Source organism: Ammospiza caudacuta, chromosome 1 (genome assembly GCF_027887145.1).
Source record: "Ammospiza caudacuta isolate bAmmCau1 chromosome 1, bAmmCau1.pri, whole genome shotgun sequence".
NCBI classification, from domain to species: Eukaryota; Metazoa; Chordata; class Aves; order Passeriformes; family Passerellidae; genus Ammospiza; species Ammospiza caudacuta.
Window position 1 is genome coordinate 30146500 of NC_080593.1, and position 21871 is coordinate 30168370.

The 21871-nt window shown below is 40.4% G+C and overlaps 1 protein-coding gene across 1 annotated transcript in view; it reads left to right on the forward strand.

The window, feature by feature from the left end:
- Positions 1–74: 74 nt before the first annotated feature.
- Positions 75–21871, forward strand: part of BZW2 (basic leucine zipper and W2 domains 2) — a 56433-nt gene continuing 34636 nt past the window's right edge. The window contains exons 1-2 of the mRNA XM_058822272.1: positions 75–142; positions 19180–19244. Coding sequence (XP_058678255.1) covers positions 19187–19244 — 58 coding nt within the window. The 5' untranslated portion in view covers positions 75–142; positions 19180–19186. The remainder of the gene's footprint in view (positions 143–19179; positions 19245–21871) is intronic.

Below are 21871 nucleotides of genomic sequence, written 5' to 3' on the forward strand. Positions count from 1 at the left end.
GAGGTGCCGGCAGTGGTTTGGGCGGGCGGAGGCGCCCGTGTGTCAATGTGTCCGTCCTTCACTCCTCCATTGTCTCCCGCCGTCGCCGCTGCCGTCGCGCTCGCTCGCCCTCCCCGCCCCGGACCGCGCAACCACCGGACAGGTGCGGCCGGGATGGGGAGAGCGCCGGGCGGGAGCCGTGCCGGACCCCGCCGGAGCCCCGCGGCCGCGCTGCCCAGGCCACGGGGGCTGCTGTGGGGCAGCTCCGGCCGGGCGGGCGGGCGCGGCGGCCATGGCGGGGCAGGGCAGGGCGGGCGGCGGCGGCACAGCCCCGGTGTGGGTGCTGGAGCCCGGCTTCGGAAATGCCGCCTTTCGCGGGTTTGCGGAGCACCGGCGGCGCCGGGTCCGCTGCGGGAGGGCGGCGGTGCGGGCTCTGGTGCACGCCGGCCCTTCCTGCCGTGCTCCTGCTTTCCTGCCTTTTTATGGCAGCGGTTGGTCGGGTGGTTGGGCTTTTTGTTGTGTCGTTTTTCCCAGGCAGGAAGAGCGTTTTGTTCGGCTAGAGCGGCCGCATGGAGCCGTGGTGGTGCCACGGCATCGTGTCCGCAGGAGGAAGCGGGCGCTGATGGACCGGGAGGGGAAGGAACGCGCTCAGCGTGATCAGAGCGGTGCCTTTTGTTGGCGCCTTTCTAAAATTAAACTGTTGGTGGAAAAATAATCTTTGTTACAGATCCAACTTTCCACTATTCCAGTGGAAGCTCCCTAGGCACAGGTCCCCTCCAAGGGACAGAGACTGAGGTTTAACATCTTTGATTTTTGGCTGTGTTTATACCAGAGAAAAGAGCAGGACCTTGATACTTGATGCTGACTTTTACCCTCTTTTGTTCTACTCTTAAATGTGTATTTTTTGTATCCTTCCTTTTAAGGAACCCGTCTTTTCCTGTAACTAATTTTTGAAGGCATGGCTTTATCAGCCAGCCGAATTTTTCTGTTCCTTAGTACTTGCAGGTCTCGTACTGAAATATTTAATTACGTTTTGGAATTTCTCTTTCTAATACTGATTTTGTTTTGTATTTTGATACCTGTAGGTGACTTTTTGACTGACTTTCAGAAATGGTGAAATCTCTCTCATAGAAGAGCGTGCTCTCTGAATATAGTGTATCTTTGTAACTATTTGAGTAAAAAAAACCAAAATGTGATACAATTTTATTTTAACTAAACAACCAAATTGTGTAGGTTGCCATGATGTTAAAAATCATGGAAATACAGGGGTGTACCACCATCTAGTTTTACTTGCGTCAACAAGTGTAAATAAAAGAAATTGGCTTGGACTTTAGATTATAACAGATTCCCTTGACGTTTTTTGTGGGAAACCAAAAATGTCTTGAAGGAAATGCCATTGAAGCACAAGTGCTTTTAATATTCTGATCCAGAGAACGATCCCCATGTAGTGCTAACAGAAGTATGTCACTGGCTCAACCATGAAGGCTGAAATTAGGATTTAAGTGGTCTTTTGTTGGTTCACTGCAGGGTGCGAATTTTACCTGCTGTGAACAAATTTTGTGATACTACAGTGCCCCAATAATCTCCGTGGCACTATTAAATAACAGCCTTCAAGCTTCCTTTTGCATTTGAAAAAAACCCACAAAAACTGTCATGCATTCAGCACAGAAAAGTATGCGTATGACATTCCTTTTATTTAATATGAGAATGTCATTATTGCCATCCTGCCCTTGTTCACAGAGTGAACAGACAGTTTTTCCTTGGCAGCCTCACTGGATCTCACTTGGTGATTAAGGCTACAGAAGTGTTCCATCTGCAAGGGTAATAAAATACTTTCAGTGCTGGTTAAAACATGTTTCTCACTCTTAGCTGGCTTCTGTGTGACTTTCAGTCTTGTAATGTGCAGATATTTCACAATCTTCAGATTATCCTTGTGAAAGTGTGAGGAAGTGGCATTGCCTCCATTTTATGAACATAATTTGAAGCATGGAGGCAACAAGTGATTTTTTTTTTAAGGCAATGTAGGGAGTCATTGTCTCAGCAGAGCACTGGAACATGAAATGTAGGTTCTGTGCCTTTGTGTCTTTCCCTCTAAAGCATTTTCTTTTATCTGCTGTATCTGTTTCACATATTTAAGACATGTGCATTACTGCTTGGTAATTAATAATATATATTTTGGGTATTACAGAGGGAGAAGAAATGTTAACCTCACTGTGATTCAGAATATTTTCCTGATTTTAAATAATATGTTTACATATTAAAAATTCCCTATTTCCTCATCAGGTGATACATCTGGTACTTGTGATTTGTGAAGCAGGAGCCAGTGGTGACATTTTTTCCCAGCAGTTTGCTGGTTTTACTGCATGGAGGTGTGCTCACAAGGATTTGTGATAGCTATTGTTACCAGTGTGTAGCTGATCCTCAGTGCCCTGTGCAATTGTCAGGGGTAAGATTCCTGCAAGAAGATAACAAGGATTTCTTTAAGTAACATTCATTTTGGAAGAATGTACAGAGCAATAACCTTTTTCTCAGGACAGTTTGGGGGGAAGAGACTGCCCTGTGCCTTGGAGAGTGCACCATGAAGCTCTCAGTCTTTGGACAAGGAAGAGAGGGAGAGGAAATGATGAACTGGTTTCACTGTTTTCTCTCAAATGACCTACCTTCACTTCTGTCTTGGAGGGTTGCCTGAATTCTGGGCGTGTACTCTGCAGAGGTCAAAGATCCCATAGTCAGTGCCTGGGCCTGGCAGGGTCAGAAACCTGTCTGACCCACTCCATTTTGTCTAGGGGAAAATAAAATAATAGGTCAAACAAGTATGCATATTTCTATTACTTAGTTCCTAGCTCCCATGTCACTGGTTCAGCTAGGGATTTCCTCAGCAAGAAGTGGTGTCTTTGTGTTTACCTTTATGTTTGACAGCCTAAAGCAGGCTGGTAGGCTTTTTAAATTTAGATAAATTGTGTGTATGCAGCAACCCATGATTATAACTTCCATGACTGCTTGAAAGAGGACTGCTTCCTTCCTGTTTGTGAACCTGCTGCTTCATGGTTTTGTTCAGTCCCCAGCCCCCAGTTCCTGTTTTGGGAGCTGATGAGGAATTGGTTCCTGTTCAGCCTTGACAGACCTGTGGTGTCCCCTGCCATTGTCTTTTTGCTGAGCTGAAGTGTTGGGTGTATGTAAAATCCCTTACATATTGTTGCCAAGTGCATTTTTGTAAACTAGCTCTGTCTCCCTGCATACCCTGGGCAATAGGAAATCTCCTTCAAGTGCAGTTGAGCCTTGCAGACAGACCCCCACTGGGTTTTGGTTCTGCTGTCTCCAATCCTTATAATTATATCCTGGCCAAAGTTAAGAGGATCTAATAGGATTATTCATTTAGATCAATTCAAGTTCATGCAAGTTCAAGGGGTTTTTATTGCTAGAAACATCCTCTGTTTTTTCCTCTCAGATCTCACAAATAGTAATCTGTGGATAAGTTACTTCCTTGGCCCCCCCAGCCCAGTTGATTTGCATTGTATAACTCAGATTTCTTGAAGTGCTTTTATTATATTGTAAGGGATGTTTTTCAATTTTTATCTGTTTCTGGATCTCAGGGCAGCCACTCATCTTTGTTATGATCTGTCAACGTTGCTAAGGCCTGTTTTATACCAGAGGGTAGACTGTAAAACCATGGAAAAATAACTGAAACTGGTGAGCACTGATACATGTTTTTGAGCACAACTGGTGTATCCACAATAGCTACACACAAGGTATTCCTGTGGATAAAATGCTAATCTGAGACCTCAATAGAGATCTCCACCTGTTACTGATTCCTTGTGAGACCTTGCACAAAGTTAGGCTTTCTCTTCACTTTGACCTTCAGAAGCAAATCTTAGAACTTGACTCCAGCTGTATCCAAAGTCTGGCAAGATGAGGTTTATGCTGCTTTCATCTTCTCTTCAATCCTGACTTGAAGGATTCTTACATATATGGGACAGAAGGACACCAAAGTATTTTCCAGAAGATTGTCTGGTGCACACTGTAGGATGAGCATGGTCGAGGTGAGCAGTGTTCTCCAGCAGGAAATACAGGTCAGAGCAGTGTGAAAATACCAGTTTGGGGCTTGAATGTCTCTATAATGGTAATGTACTCCTGTCTGGGTTTAGTGGTCTGATTTAACTTGGGTGTTGGTTTACTCCAAGACTTGACCTGATTGAGCAGAGCCAGCTTAGGTGGTTTTGCACCTAAAATATATCCAGAATAGCTATCACCTATGGAATTTTCTTCTAAGAAAACTGTTCAGCTGTTTATCTGTATATGTTGCAAAGTGCATTTTTGAGCATATGCTTTTATTTTTGTGTGTCTTTAACTGCTAATCATGCCAGGGCATCCAGAATCTTCCCACAGGGAGTGAGGATTAACAGAGCAAAGAAGAAATTTCGAGGCGCTCAGGTATTGTGATGATGATCATGGGCAATGTAAGTGCCTTAGATGAATGTGCATTTGTACTACCTGGTTAAAAGCTTCCTTTGAAAAAGTCAGCATTGCTTTCACAACAAAATCAGATGTGTACTTCTTTCTTCTTTTATATATCCAGCATAGGAAAAAAAATAAATTGCTCTTTTGCAAATTGAGTTCACATTCTCTTAATTGTTTTTTCTAGGTGGTTCTAGTATGAGTGGCTTGCTCAGACAATACTTGCTTTGTGCTTTTCACATGTAGCTCTAAGTCACTGTGGTTTTATTGAATTAAAAGAAATCTAAGCTTTAAACATATTGTTTCCTACCTGTGAATTCCACATAGTTAGGTACTTGCATTTTTTGGAACAGATGGTGTGCAAGCAGCTTTTTGCTGTTAAAGACTGAGATGTGTTTAGTGACAGCAGAGCAATATGTGTCAGAGTATGCCTGGACACCTTTGCAAGACTAAATTCTTTCTCTCTTATGCTTTGCAGGTGGTAGCAATAACCCAGTAATTCATTAGCACAGCTTCTGTAAGAGCTGGTTTGCAATTGCTTTTCAGATGGCTGTTCCTAAAATAAATTCAAAATTTCAGAAATATAAAGCGAATAAAATTGCATAAAGGTGCTAGGGAAATATATCTGTGTGTAGGAGAAGATTGAAAAATTACAGCACATACAGAATTTGTACTGGTTTTAGGGATTCATGAGTGCAGTACTGGGAAAAACAGCGTTAGCAGCATTTAGTCAGTGACAATCAGACCTTTCTTTGGTGAAGAATGGTGGAGGCACTTGGGTTAAACATTTAATTAGATCTAATTAGTGAGTAATTTTTTTAACCTCCAGACAGGATTATTAAACTCTGCTTACAGTCATGTGCAGATATATGTACCTCTTTGTAGGCTTAAGGTTATTGTTTAGGACAGAGGAATTAGATCCTGCATTGAATGGCTGTGTGCTGTTAAATTCAGATTGCTTTAAGAGGCATCATCTTTTATTCCTTATTTTCTGTCCTCATTCCTCCTGTGCAAATTCAAAAATTCCTATATCTGTCTGGCTCATAAGGCAATAGACAGTCACCCACATCTGTCTCTCTACTTGAGCTTACAGGTGAATTAATTCCATTTTTATATTTTATGAGCAATAAATCAGCTGTGAACTGTGATGGTTGCCAATTAAATTTTAGATTTGATTTCTGAAATGGTTTCTTTTTCCATGTGATTCAGTGTTGATTAAAAATTACTCTTCTGCTCAACTGCAACAGTACTTACATATTAAAGTAGTAACTGTCTGTTGAAAGATAAATAAAATACTCAAGGATCACTCAGAGGTAATGCTGGTGTGTGAGAGGAAGATTGACAAATGGAAAAAAAAATCTATTTTTTCTCCCTAGAGAAAAGTCTGTGGAGTGCAATAATCTTCTACCATGCCTGAAAACCCTTTTGAACTCACTGTACCATAGTTCTTAAATGTAGCTGTAGATCTTGTAAGAGACTGCAAAAGTCAAAATAAAAAGCCAAGCGGAGTTCAGTACCTATGTGCAGTGGTGTGGTGGCCATTTTACTGCACTGAAGTGCTCTTTACCATTCTTGCATGAATGAAACACTTGAGTTTCAGGGTTTAACAGCTTTGGTCTTCTGTAAAGTGTGATTGTATAGTGCAAGCACAATACAGGGAACTCATATTTTGGTAGCAATTTGCTGATAAAACCTCCAGCTTGGGTCACTATTTGTGATAGGGATGGCTAAGCCCAAGTGTGGTGGCTCATGTAGATCAAATTGCAGGACTGTTCTCCATCTTTAGATTCATTTTTGTTGGCTAAGCTGGTTTTAATAAAGAAAAACGTCTTCCTCACATGTGCTGTATAAAACAAATAATCACTGTTTTGGTTTTTAAATTGCAGCAAGTCAGGAAAATACTTCCAGGAAGTAAATCAGTAGTAATTTCTACTTTTTCTGTGAGAGCTTTTAGTTGCTATGTGTCTAAGAGTTTTTGAAATTAGAAATGAGGTTTTTTTCTACTACAGAAATTATGGAAAGAATTTTAAAATTCACCAAGTCCTTCATACATCAGTATGTTTTGTCATTCTGCATAAGGATTTCCTCTGCAAAATCTGAGCTATTCTTAGGTTGGATGGAGAAGTTCTGTATAGAGATCACTTACATTTTCTGCAGGCTCATAGTGGCAGACAAAGATTACTGCTTTTATTCAGCCCGTAAGATGATGGATTACCTCTAGTGAGAATTAGGACTGAGGACAGACAGATCAGCAAAGGAAATGCTAGACACAGTCTGGGATAGAGGTTGGCCAGGGACATTGGAAAGGAAGCATCTTCTGTGATGTCTTGAATCTCAGTGAGTTACACCCTTCTACAGTTCCTTCAGATACTGCAGGCAGAACAATTAAATATGACTTTGGGGTTGTACTTGCTTGTAATAACTACTCTCTCATGTGTTTTCCTTAGATGTGTTTTCATGCAGAAAAGAAGTCTGAGCAGTTCAGCGGTTTGTAATTTGCAAGCTAAAGTGATCCTTTCATTTTAGGTTTTGTTTCCATAAATAAAGTCCTCTAGTTCTCTAGAAATGTTTTTAAGAGGGAAGATACATTCAGTGCATTCAAGTTATATATTAGTCATTTTCTTCTGATAAGACATGGTGAAATCTTGGGAAGATATTACTAAGCGTTAGATATAGGGCTTGTAATTTATTTTCACTGCCATTTCATGCCTTGAGCAACAGAAAACTAGAAAAACAAAGTATGTTACTTCTTTTAAGTGCTTGAGAGAAGTCAGCCCTTTAGAAGAGGGGTTGGTGAGTTTCTTTTCAATTTACAACCTTGCCTGTATGCACCAATATTGGTGTGAGTTTGGTTTGAGTCTGGTTGCTAGTTCTCTCTATGTCTCTGCACCTTTCTGAAGCCCGCGTTAAATCTTTTTTGTCTTAGGTCTGCTTTGGCTATTTTCTTAATGTGTAATTTCTTGTGACTGTGACCTGAGAATCCCCAAATCATCAGCCAGTGCTATGAAAACCCAGTGTTGTGCTGTTGAATACCATATTCTGCCAAGATGTTTGTGGCTTTCTTTCTCGACATTTTGTATGAGAAGAAGCGCCAGTCAGTGTGCCCCCTGGGCCATGTGAATCCTTGGCTCTGCCCTTCAAATTTATCATCCTGCCCATGGGTCTCAGCTGCTTTCCCAGCATGAGGAAACACCTACTTCTATGCTCAAGCACACACATGAGGTCTTTTGCCAAGTTTTGACTTTGGCTGCCCTGTTTTGTGGGGCCTTGTTAAAAGGCTTCCTGAATTAGAAAAAGGAAAGGATGCACATAGTTTTAGAATTGAAAAAAAATTAATTTAGGTTGTCACTCCTACCTTTGTAATTTTATCCTCCCTTAGCAAAGAACATATGCTAACTTTATTAGTTCTTCAGCTCTACAGAGTGTATCAAACTATGCAGAGCAACGTTTGAGGTGGGATACAAATGTGCTGGTTTGCATGGCCTTCAGCAGTCAGTTCTCTGACTCGGAGAGTTTGACTGTATCCAGTCACTCAATGGTTCTGCATTCTAGGATTTAACTGCCATGTCTTTCTGAAGCCTCAGAGGGACCAGCCAAGCCTTTCCTTGTGGTTTCTCAGTCCAGCAAAAAAAAAATCCTCTAGCTGTCTCATTAGTAAACCTTTTAAATTATTCATAGTTTGTATCTTCATAGGAGGTGGGTTGTAGAAATCTAATGTAGCTTTTACTGGTGTTTTTGCTCTCTTATACAAATGTATGTATGCATACACCTACAGATACACATTCCATGGAGCCCTTATTATGTTATCTGCAGAAGTAGGTTGCTGATACTGGTCTTCCCAGTGCATGAACAGTGATGTTGTAAACAAGAAAATAGATTTCCCTATTAATAGTGTCAAATATCATTGTGCCAAGCTGACGTTGACATCGGCCAAACACCACAAAGTGGATGCATGCTGTCTCTGAAGGAAGCAAGGCTGTCTGGCATAGTGATGCTTTATGCCCTTTAAAAAAGATACTAAACATATTCTGGTTAGAAATCCATAACTCCTGCAGCAGTGCTTGGCTTCAGAAACTGGGTTGGGAGTGGGTGGATGGCTGTGGTCTGATACTGAGGCTGTGCTGTCGACTTATTTGTGGTATGCTGCATTTTGAAACTTCTCAGCCAACAATGAAAGTTCTGTGAATTATTTCAGAAAGATGAACAAGCAGGTCTAATGAATTAACTACAGAACTGAATAGGATACAAATAGTAATTGCCTTATAGTTAATTTTGGGTAGGGAACTAAATTCCCAGCTCTGCCTGAGATGTTTGTAGGTATCACTGAGCTATAGACTTTCACACAGATGGCTGATCTGCAGGTGTGAAGTTTGATCTGATTCAGATACATAAAAAGTGACTTAAATCTGAAGCTATGAAGCTGTTCATCCATCTCACTCTAAGATGGGCAAGCAGAACATTTCAGATAAGCTATTTTCTGGAAGTGTTTGTGTTTTTTCTTATGGTGAAAATATGCAAGAATTGCAGGGTTACACTAGGTGTCATAATTAATTTTTAAAGGCAAGTCAAATACACCCCATATTTGGGTTATGCCAGTTGGCTGTTCAGTCAAGAAAAGTCAATAGGTGTTTTGGTTTATCTGATTGCCTTCTAGAGTGATTGACAGCGAAACAGGGAGTGGTGCTCACCACCAGTAGTTTCAATTAAATTGCTGGGTTTGGCATTGGGCTGAGCTGACTGACGGCATCTGTGCTTCCATTACCAGTGGGTGGGCACAAAGCAGTGCAGTGTATTCAGCACTGTGTGCTGCCTCTGTGGTGGAGCGGGGCAAAATATTCTGTACCTGCTCTGATCTACATCTGGGTGAAACAGATGTCTCACTAACTTCTACTAGCTTCTTGTAATGTGATTAAGCTGTTAGGAGATGATGCTAATACAGGAAAACAGATAGAAATTACTGACACAACAGGCTAGTTGCTCTATTTTTTTCTTCTTCAAGTGATTTATATTGTTGCTTTATTTGACTTCCTTTTGTGGCAGTGTTTCTTAGTTCTGTAATTTTGGCCACCTGTATATATAAATGTGGTTTTGAGAACTGAATTTTCGTCTGATTGCAATTATGATCAAAATTGCATATAATTACCACTTTTTGAGAAGCAAAACTTAAGAAGCATTCATAATAGCCGTTGCTTGCAGTGCTGTGTTTATAGACAACTGTGAATTCTTTGGGTTCAGTTTGATGTATTGCAAAGTCTCATGAATATAGATTACCATCAAGGACATATTCTTGGTTTTAGGCATTTAAATTTTCAGATAAGTCTTACGTTTAATATCATTTATGTTTAAATACAGGATGGAAGAAGATCAAGAAAAGCAAAGTTAAACTGTCAAAATTGAGAGAAGATGCAGCACTTTGAGAATTTTCTGTGTCTGTGTATGATATTCCAAAATGAAGGAAACTTTGGCATATATGATTCTTGGTATTTGAGCTTTGGGTTACCAAACCAAAACTGATCTCCCATTTCTGATATGTGCAAAGTGTCAGAGTCCAATACTCTAAGATCAGCATCTTTTAGATATTCCACATGTGGAGGGTATGATGTTTAATATCTTAATTTCCCCACCTGAGGATAGTTGAGATTATGTGGGATTTCTCATTTAGTAGAGTAACACAAATTATACTGAGAATGTCATACAAATGTAAATGACACATAACAAAGTAAAGCAGTTGCAATCACACATTTCAGTCACAATACCAATGTGATTCACATTACCAGTCTTGACAATATTCTCTCTGGGCACCCCCGTTTTTGGGAAGAAATATGTGGCTTGAATCACAACATGTCTCAAAGATTTTTGCTCTCTGAAGAAAACTGGTTTGAATGTATTCCCTCATCTTACAAAAAGCAACTAAAGTCCTCCTGCAAAATTAGTAAGCTGACCCAGGATAGTCCTCTTGGGATTTTTGTTTACTTCTCCTAACCTGACCTTACTCAGGTGCCACCCAACTCTCAATGCTGTTGTCCTAGTACTCCTGGGTGGAATTTGGTGTCATGGGTGAGTAATGTGAGTAATGCCTTGTGTGTTTGTGGATCTAAGAGACAGCCTTCTCATACCAAAGCCTGGTTTACTGGGAGAAATTTGCCTTGGGTCTGTAATCTTATCTCTGGAAGTAGCCTGTAGTGTTGGTAGGTGAAAAACAAAGAGAACAAAACAAAACCAAAAAAAAAGCCAACACACAAAACCAGTGTAGATAGAGTGAGTGCTACATTTCTCTTTCATGTCCTGTCAAACTCATAGCAATTTCTCAGGTTTCCACACAGAGGTGAAGAGATGCTGTTCTGAAGTAAGGCTGAGAGTGCTGGTATGGGAGCTGCCCAGCAGTGGGTATGATAGCAAGTGTCTGCTCAGTCTGTAATTGCTGGTTTTCTGACTCACCTAGCATAACAGTTGACTGTGTAGGCACCCCATGGCTGGCCTTTATTTCTTTTTTTGCCCCAACACACAACTTGGATGGGAATTGGTATCTATTGCCATGGGATTATCTTAGCTTGATCTCAGAGGAGTTGTACCCACCGTTGCCTAGAAAGTAACTGCTTGCAGGTTGAAATAGTCCAAGCATTGATTGCTTCTATTCCCCACTCCAGGATTTTATTTACCAAAACTGGTGTGTTCTGTCAAAATGTTCACCTGCTCTGAGGAGGAAGAAGCAGCCTCAGGGAATATGGGACTGCTTTTGGGATGCAGAGTGACACAAGTCAGTTACAGATTCCTTTTTTTTCTCCAAGTGAATACTGCTAACAGCATAACCAATGTTAGCTGGTATGTTTGGAGTAGTAGATATGGTGAAAAGTGTTGTATGTTTTCACTACTGGCCCTTTGTGCCAAAAAGATCAGAATTCAGATACCTGGCAGCTGATTCATTTTCCCTCAGGTAAAAAAAAAAACCCCATGCATTGTCTTGGTGAACTCTTTGCACATGCTTTGAAGAAATAATTAGGGAGTTCTGAATTGAAACTTGCTTTATTGCTTAAAGCAGTTGCTCTATTAAAATCAAGGCCTTCACCAATTGCAGGTGTGTAGGAGGTGCTGACTATTAATACATCCCTCCTCCCATTACTGTATTTAGTTCATGAAATAATGAGCTGCTAGCATCTGGGGAGCATTTCTTTCTGGAGAAGACACAGATTGTATTTATTTATTTTTAACCTTAGCCCCTTAGTTTATCAGTTTTCAAGTGTTGCAGTGCTGTGTCCTGGAGGCAGAAGTGATCTCCAGTGCTTTTGCTGCTTCTCAGAGCTTTGAGGTCGCAAGAATAATGGAAGAGGCACATCTTCTGATTTTTTTGTTGACACTGAAGTTGTATGAGTAGCATCAACATTATAAAAACTTCCAGTGGGCTGATACATTAAAAAAAAACAGAAGCAAGATGGACTTGAACAGAGGAGTGGTACTCTATATGAGAAATCTGATCTTCCTGCCTTCATTACAAAACTGTTACTGTGTTTTCTTGTGTCTCAACAGGCTTTGTTTTTGGCAATGAAGCCTCTCTGGTACTTTTTGAACATGTTTTCTTCCAAATACCTGTGTTTATTGGTTTATTAGAGAGCTGGTTCAAAGGAACCCTATAAAGTAACTCCATTAATGATTTCTTGCAAATATACTGTGAGCAGTGGCTTCTGTAGTTCTCCCCCAAACATTAATGAAGGATTGAACAAAATTGCTGCAGTATCTTTACAGTCATGCTTTTGCAGAATTTCAGCTACACCATTTTCCTGTAACAAAATCATCTCTATAGCAGTTGCTAAGACAGTTGAATTTTTCAGGATGATCAGGACATGTAATGTCTCCAAATTTGAGAGCCCTGTTTTAGCATTTACACAATCCATTGAAAGTGGTGTCTTGTGTGAGGAGAAAACTTTGTTAGCTTTGGAAGAGTTCTCTCTTCCATTGTTTTATCAGTTCACCTCACCCCGATCTCTGCCTGATGCTGTTTATCCCCTTCTTTTTCTAAGAGGTTTTTCTATTGGCAAGGTATGCAAGCTTGGAATTGGTATTTTACCTTCAAATGAATGTTAATTGGATATGACTTGATTTGTAGCAATACACCATCTCCATTATCACAGCCTATTCCAGTTAAGAGTATAGCACCTAAGAGAGCTTTCAACAGTGAGAAAAGCTCCTGCTAATACCTTGTTCTTAAAGAATTACATCTAATTCCTCCTCTTTAGTTCCTGGAAGAAATCTTGTTACTGAATGACAACATTTTTTGTGTGTCACCCTGAGTATGTGATTGAATTTTCTTAACTTGTATGTCTACCTGCCAGTTATTAGGAATTTTTTACTCTTTTTTTTCCTTTTCTTTCACTGACTGTGCCATGACTCATGCACTTTTTATGATTCCTGATGACATGACAGAGAAGTCCATTGTCTCAGTGCTCAGTTTACAGTTCTCTTGACACCATGAAGTGCATTTGAAAGTGCTTCAGTGGTGTTACTCATCTTAGCCACTTCTGTAGGAATTCCTGGTTAGTGACCTAAGAAATACCTGCTGTCCTGAAATAAGTGCAGTGAGGTGGCTCTCTAATGCCGTGTGTGGTTGTACATTTATTGGTGGCAGTGGAAACGGGGGCTTTTTCTGACTGTTTTTCAATAAACATCCCAGTTTAGCTGTTAGGTGGTGTGGTTTATGGTGCAGACTTCAGTGAGTCTGTCTTCTCATTTTTTCTGGGTTTATCATGTTCTTAAGTGCCATCTGCATGTCTACCAAGTCCATCTACATGTGTTTTAAATAGTGACAGTGACTCTACCGCTTCCCTGGGCAGCCTATTCCAGTGCCTCACAATGCTTTCAGTGAAGAAAATTTTTCTGCCACCCAATTTAAACCTCTCCTGATGTAAGGTGAGGCCATTTCCTCTTGTCTTGCTGCTCCTCACTGGGAAGTGACCAGCTCCATCTGGCTCTGGCCCCTTTCAGGTGGCTGCAAAGAGCAGTAAGGTCTTCTCCCTCCTTCTTAGGATAACTCTTCACAAGCTGCACGCCCAGTTCGTTCCTGGAAAACCTTGCATGAGCACAGGTTTTTATTTATTATTTACCATGTGGTAAGTTTCATTCTCTTCAGGTATTCATTTTGCTGCAGAATTAAATCAATTCCTTCTGCTTCATCTCCTTGTTTTCTCTCTCCCACTAAGCATGCTAATAAGAGAAATATTTTTATTGAAGTAGATACACTTTTTACTGCAGACCAATACTGTTCTGTGATTAAAAAATAAACATTTTTTAAATATTTAAGTGCCTTGAGAGCTTCTGGGAGGCTCTTTAGGGAAAGGCAGGGCATGTGGTTCAGCAATATTCGTATTTCATGTAAACATTAAACCCCCATGTGAATTGTGTTTACCCTGCAGATTCTTATGTTACTGTTTTGTCCCTGCATGTTGCTGCTGAGGCTATAAAACCAGGGAAGGGATTTTAATGTGGCAGGAGCCTGGCTCTGGCTTTATCGTTCCTGATGAACAGCCCCTTTGGGTTAAAGGTTTCATAAACATGGCAGCTGTGCTGGTGCCTCTGTGGCAAGTCTGCAAGAGAAACCTGGTTGCTGGTGCTGCACTTCCTGGTGATTTGTGCCATGGTTGAATTTATGGACCTCCAGCTTGTTAGTCACTTCTTAAAAAATCCCAGTGTTTTAGGAACAAAAGGCACAGTGTCCCAGTGGAAGGCAGGAAGCCTGATGAGGATTTGTTGAGAACCTGTGTCTGGATTGCATCTGCTCTGTCTTCTTGTCCCCTCACATTGCTCTGTTCTCCCTACTGGTAATGATTTATAAGTTTTCCACCTACAGATTTTGTTAGCTTATGATCTAGCTGTCTGCTGCTTTTCAGAGAGCAGAGACAGCTGCTGGCTGCATGCTGACACGTTTCCTCTCTGGCAAAAGTGCAAGGGCAGCTTTTTCTCTATGCTGCTCAAGTTCAGTAATTTGCATTTAATGTAACTTCTTGGCTTGCTCCTGAAAGGGGTGGAAAACTCTCTTTACCCCAAGCCTGGAACTGTAACTGTGAGACAATGAAAACACCCAATAACATTGCTGGATAAAAAAGACCCAGTAAAGCTTTTTAATGTCCTGGATATTCTTTGGTGGGAAAGAAAAGATTGCCTTTGATATGTGGGTTGGGATGTTTCCTTCGTAGCAACTCTATGCTTCTATTTTATTTGCCTTTGTGATGAGTTCTGCCCCTGTCTTACACGATATCTGAGCAGGGGAAGGAGATGGAAATAGCTGCTGCCAAGCCTGTGTTGCTGTGCAGGCTGGTGGTGCAGTGTTGGTGTTCTGGCAGCTCTCTCCATCGCCCTGTCAGTCAGACGCCATCGGCGCCAGTGCCCACAGCAGCAGCGCAGCATCCTGTGCAGCTGTGCCCCCCTTGCCTCCCCAATCCCCTGGGCTGCCCAGAGGGTCACTGCCTGCCCTTGGGCTGTACTTTGTGCCCTGCACACCAAGAGCCATAAAATGCTGGTCGTTTTTATTAAAATGTTGTTCTTTTCCTTATGCTGCCTGGCATTGATTCCCTTCTCTCTGTAACTAGGGCAGTGAAGTTTTGCTGCTGTGAAGCAACTGTTCCCAGATTCATCTGAGCATGTTAATGTTGGGAGAATCTCAGATGATTCTGATATTTTGGTCAAAGGAAGTGCAAAATGATGCTTAGAAAAATAGTGTTGCTTTGAATAAAGGTTTTCAGTATTTTTTTTTCAATTTGAGCAAAATGTTTCCAAGAACAAATGGTAGAAACTTCAGCCTTACCAAGGCTTTAAATAATTGAGGAGTTAATCATCATAAGAATTTCCCTGTGGTGTGGATAAAAGACTACATTTTACTAACCTATTAAGTGAGTTCATACTTGCTGAAGTGGTGAAAAAACTTTTACTTTGTCTGTTGCAGGTTTTATAAATGTATTTTATTAATTAATGCTGGATTTATTAATTAAAACTGTTACAATTTTTATTAGTTGTGTGAGAAGGATTGCTTGATTGGAGTAACTGCTTTATAATATGTATCTGCATATCTACAGCTGTATATGCCCCTAAGTTTTATTTTAACTATTTAGGGTCTTCAGCATGAAAATGAGGAGCAGCTGTAGAGAAAGCTTAGTTAGCTCCTGGATTTCAAGCAGTCTCAGGAGAATGTGCCAACTCACCAATTTATGAATTTTTAAAGTATGGATCTGTTTTGTACAAGCGTCTTAACAAGAGTGGGAGTGGAATTTGGTAAACTTTAAAGTCATGCATTTTTTTGTTTTTCTGATTAATTTTGTAGCTGCAAGTTAGTAATTAGCAGGCTTAGATATTTTTTGTTTGTATGAAAAATGGACCCGTTGTGGAGCGTAGTGCCAGGTTCTGTACTGCCCTGACATCTGCTTGAGTACTGAGCAGTAAATTGAGAGGAAAGCTTCTATTGCTGAGCCTCTCCCATCTTTTGCTGAAGAGTGGAGTCTGTGAAAGGAGAAAGCTGACATTTCCATATCTCTTACTTGCTCTCCTGCTGACAATTCATGTAAATTGTGGAGGATGTTTGGCTGCAAGATAAAAGTTTGGCTGGTGGTTTGGGTTTTCTTTGGAGGCAATTCCCTTCCTACCCACATCTGTCCTTAAGATCCTTGCTCCACTGAAACCACTATGACTGTTTAGCTGCCATTTCAAAATTGGCCGTTGGCTTTGAGCCCAGGTGCTGTACCTTTCAAAATGGAGAATATATGTAATAGTTCAAGGTCTTGAATGATTTCAAGGTTTTACAGCTATCTGACACCTGGGAGGCAGGCTGCACTCTCTGATGCAATCAAATGTGCTGTGCAAGTTTATATGCTTCCACCCTGAATTTACAGCCTTCAGGCACCACTTTGATACTGTTGTTGGTTTCTTATTGATGAAAAAAAAAGTTTGCATTGCATTCACTTTTGTAAATTTTATTATTCAGGCATCTGTTGTGGTAGCAACAGCACTTTAAAATCTCGTTTTCAGGACTTGATGCCATTCTCAATCCTTGTATAGATCACTGGGTTGGTTTTGCTCACTCTCAAGATTGTGTTTCTTAATGAAGGATCCTGGGCCATTGCTTGAGGCAGTGCCTTATAAAGCCAGACCCTCACTCGAGCAGATTAGAGCACAGCACATTTAAAGCTAAATATAGAAGAATGCATATCCTGTGTTCTTGGTAATTAACTATTCAAGAGTCTCTTCTAGTGCACTGAACCTTTAGTCATTAAATCTGCCACAAGTTGGGAGTCCTGCTTTAACTGCTTTTTTTTAAAATCTTTTTCCCAGCTGTCTTAAAGGACATACATTTTGTTCACAGGCAACCGTTAAAATCCATAGTCAAGCTTCAGGTGCATGCAAGTGTTTTTGCAACTTAAAAATACACTGCATCCAAGGAAAGAAGTCTGGTGTTAGAAATTCAGTGTATGCATTTCTGTCTTTCATAGAAACTGGGAAACTGTCCAAGTGTGCTGGGTTGAAGGCTTTTGTGTGTTGCTTAAGGAAGTGGGCACTGTGACCCCAGCCTGACAGCATGTTTGTGCTCTGGAAGAGCTGTGAAAAGTGGAGTTCTTACCTGCTGTGTGCCTTGCTTGACATTTTTTTTGCAAACCTTTTGGGTTCCTCTTGCCATCTCTTGAAATTAATGTTTTTGGAATAAGGTGTAAGGTGTCCAGGCAAAACATAAAAACAAGTCAAAAATACCTAGGTGAATGTTATAGATCATTCTCTTTACAAATAACTGAAGGACAGAAAGACAGAGCAGATAAGTATGTCAAATCTAGGCAGTCCCTGGCTGGAGGCTGGGCTGTTGCTCATCCCTGTAGATTGCTGGATTATCTGCCTAATTAATTTATAAAGCACCTCCTGTTCCTCTAACACCGAGCTGTCTCATCAGGGGAAAGAGCCTTTGGAGCTGTGCTGTGAAGGCACTCCTGGATCCTACAGCACTTTGAAAGATCCCATGTTACCTGCCTGGCCATGTTTAACTCTTTGCAGATTACCAGAACGTTTTTCCAGAGGGCTGTTAAGTGTTGCAGTTGTTTTGAAATGTTCCTTGGTCTGTTAGAACTGCAGCTTGAAGTCTCAGTGATGTGTGAATCTCAGTTGAACTGCTTGTTGTGTGTTTGTGGTTTTGTGACTTACAGGATGCAAACCTTTACTCTGAACTCCACTGGCTATTTCCAGTTCATGTGCCTGCATGCAGAGTTTTTGACTGGATAAGTGGTAAACCTAGACTAGAAGGAAGTGATTTGCCAAGTAAAATATTTGAAATGCTGCAAAAGTGGCCAGCTAGGGAAGCTGCCACTACAAGTCTGGTGAAAGGGAATACATTGTATAGCTGGAGCATTGTTAAGAGAGTTAAATGAACTTTCAGGGGTAGAGAAAACACTACTTGGATAGTAACATGTGATTGATGGCTTTCTCAGCCATGGAGCTTGAATTTCTTTTCATTTGTGGTAGGAAGCATGTCGGCAAATCTGTGTACTTCTGAACTAGACCTGCAGAGTCCACAATGAAGAAATACAAATAATACAGATTTATGTAAAACTGCAGTTATTAGAAGAACATGCTCAAAGTCTTTCACGAGAAGGTTTAATTCTGGACAAGAAACTCATATGTAACAGTGACCAAATGGCCTGCAGGGTGTGGAGTAGGTGGCCTCTAAGTGTCAGGGCTGGCAGGTACTGTGGGCAGGACAGGATGATGGCCTGTGGTGATTCCTAGTGCTGCAAAGCTTCCTTTTAATTGCTGCTGTTTGCATTCAGCTCTTGGTTCAGCTGCTCTTTGCATAAGCTAAGTTTTGTGCGATGAAACTGATTGTATCCAAAGCTTAAAAATAGTTTTGTTTTCTTTAGATAAAGTGACATTAATATATTATCACTTCCTGATTATTTTGACATTGTGTGTTGAGATTTGTTGTAAAGGTCTGAAGTAATACATTAATATATTATCACTTCCCAATTTTTTTGACATTGTGTGTTAAGGTTTGCTGTAAAGGTCTGAAGTAATAAAAGCTCAGTATTTTTTACTGTTGTATGATGTGCCATGTAGGTCCTTAACTCTGTATGTATGCTCAAAGTTGATGGGGTGAGGGATTTGTTTATCTTCTATTATTTTTACAACACCCACATGCTTTTCAGAACTGAAAGTTGCTAAGATACAGTGATGCTTGTAAGAAATGTTTGATTAGAATTTGACGATTAAAACACTGTCTTTATGGTTAGAACACAAAATCTTGTCTTGAGCTGGACAGTGCATAACCCTGGGCATGCATCTGCCTGGTGGCTGTGCCAGAGGGTGGGCCCTGTGCCATGCTGAGCCTCACCAGGTTGGCTCCCAGCCCTCTGCCTTAGTGGCTTCTGTGCCCCCAGCATCCCCACAGGCTGCATGGGCAGTGGCTGTGTACCCCTGCCCCAGGAGTAAGGGCAGTGACTACATCACCTTCCCAGTCAGTTCTGAATCTTCACAGTTTTTTGCAGAGATGCCAACAGCCAGGTTTTAAGAAAAACACATCTTATTGAAGTTATCCTTGGATTGTAGTGCTCTTCATCTTAAAGATAATGTGAATTACTCTTGGAAAATGTGTTAAGAATTTTCTTTACCTGTCATATGTTGGGATTTTGCTACCCTGAGTCCTTATTTTGCCTTTAGATTAAATTGTTGCTGTAAATGATAGAGTATAAATATTTTTCCCTTTCTTTCTTTCTTTCTTTCTTTCTCCAGAAATTTTATGAATAAGAATCAGAAGCCGGTGCTAACAGGCCAGCGGTTCAAAACTAGGAAGAGGGGTAAGTTGCATTACAATTTTTGCTTTATTTTCTTTGTTAAAATGACTAGAAACAGAGCAGGTGGAATGGTTGAAAGTTCAGCTGAAGGATTTTTCTCCCCTTCTTTTCAGCCATGTTAAGATTGAAGATGTTACTTTGAACTAAGCTCTATGAATTGTATTATTTTCACTATATACCCTAGGACTTGATGTAAATTTGAGTTTATGAGATATGAAGTCTTGTGGAGGCTTCAGTTAAAGATTAGATGCTAAATGAATTTATAATATATTTGCATATGATAAAGAAAACTTGTTAGATGTTTGGTTTGGGTGTTTCTTAAAATGTCCTTTTCAACTAAGAAAGCAAAATATGAGCTTTTTTTTAAAAGTTTAAAGAAAACTACCTGGGCTTTTTTGGTCTGATTTTCGTTTTTACTTCATTGACTCATACGAATGCCATGTCTGTAAGTGAACCTTTCTTATCTAAAAAGGAATTTTCTCACCTTCCTTCTCCATGAGATGGTCAGATCATCTCACTGGCCCTGCTTTCAGGTCAGAAGGAGATCAGGAACTTCCTCTTTCACAAATATTTATTCCTCCTGTGTTAGTGTAGTCTTTTTTTTTTTTTAAATTGTTTAAATAAAACAATTTTGTGAGTCTCAATTTACTCATTGTGATACTGATTTTCTGTAAACATGACCAACAGTTTGTTAAGTACAGTAGAGCATCAATTTTTAAAGAAAGCTGAGTGGTGCTGATTGTACCATCCAGGTATCTGGCACAGCAGATATCATCCTAACATGCTTGCTTATACCATACTCAGAACTCATTTGTTGCAGTTTAGGTGGCTGGGATGAATGCCCAACAGTCTGAGGCAGAGTGACAAAATACATCTAATTGTTTATTTTATTCCGTTCCTGCTCCCCCACCAAAAATCCAAGTCTGGTTTGTGAAAAGAAGGATTAGATTTTTGGTGGTATAATAGTAGATTATTGCAGCAGACAGGTGGGGTTCCTGTCTGTCATGAAACAGACATTTTCCATCTTGACTTTCCTGTTTCTGATCAAAAGCTAACAAGTCTTAAAAGCTTATCTAAACGTCTTGTGACAGAAAATGTAAATATGAGCATTTTCTTAGTGTGGATGAGAGAAACAAAGAGAGTTGGTAACCTTTCTCAGAAAATTTCAAATTCTGTCACAGCTCTGAAGAGCTGAATGATGAGTGTCTAGAGATCTAGGATGATCATGAAGCTTAGGTAGGAATTGCAAAATAGTTTAGTCATGTTAAAAAGCAGTGCCAGCTTTCTCTCATCTTTCCTGCCTTGCACCCAGCACTTCAGTTTGTTTCACTAGTACAGTCTCTTAAATGCAAAATGTCTTTCCTATGGTACATATGCAACGTTTGTAAGGATAACTAATTAAAAAAGAAACCAGTGTTGTTTGTAATTAAATATCATGGTGCTCCAGTAATTAGTGGGATTACCTTTCTATCAGTGTGCTCGAGGGCATTATGCAGTGGGAGCTGTACACTGCAGTAATTCACAGCCATATAGATGTGGCCAGAGGAGTGGAATTAGCAACCCCTAAAGAAATCTGTCTGTCAGATCAGCCAGTAGAAGCACTCAGACATGCACACTGCTGGATTGATCCCATGTATTTTTCAGTCTAGGCCAGTCAGTTGTGGTAAATATGTTTTTTGATAAACTTGTCTTAGAAAATATTCTCTCTCTCAGAGACTTTCACTTTGTTTTCCACTGAGTTTGACATAATCTGTCATAGTACAGATTTGGTCTTTCACTCCTATTTAATGCCAGCAATAATTAGAATAAATAAAGATACTTGATTTGCAATTCTGTGCCTATCCCTTGGATTACTGTTTAGAGTGGTTGGAGGTAACCCTAGATAACTCACTGATTACATGGAAGAAAGAAAAAACACGGGGGGGTCGTCTGAAAGATTGGTTGGGGTTTTTCTTTTGAGAGAGGTTTCTTAAATGGGATTGTGGATATTAAATGGCTTTAATATAGAAATTTTAACATGCAAACACTTTTTGTACTCAAAGCATAAAATCTCTTCTTCAAAAGGGGTGTCATCCTTGTTGCCTTTAGATTTTAATAGCCTGCTTGGAAATTTGTTGGTACTTAGTTCTTTCTAGAGGCAGAGTGTTTAAGGAAAAGAAATGGCTTCCAAGTATGTTTATTCCATTAGGTTTTCAAATACTTTTGTGTCTCAGCAGTGCCACAGGTTGTTAGGTCTTTGGCTTAAGACTAGATGATACTATTGGAGTTTTTTATGCTGAGTTTCAGTATATCAGGGAGTCCTGAAATGTCACCCAGGCAGGACAGAGTGCAGTAGCTGTGGTTTGACCGTGACATTTTGGTGTTTGGAGACTGTAATGTGGCATGTAACAGGCAGACAGGTAGGGGGTCTGAAACATGCACATGCTGGGGACAGTGAGCTGCTTATTTTTACCCACTTGTGTCCCATGGTACTCCTTTTTCCCTTCTGCATATCCCTGGAGCACTGCCATCTCAGCAAGGTGTGACACTGCAGTCAGGCATCCAATAAAATTAATGCATATGTGAGCTCTTACCACTGGTCAGCTAGCTGCAACTAATCTCAGGTTGTAAAAAACTTCTGAGCTTTCAGA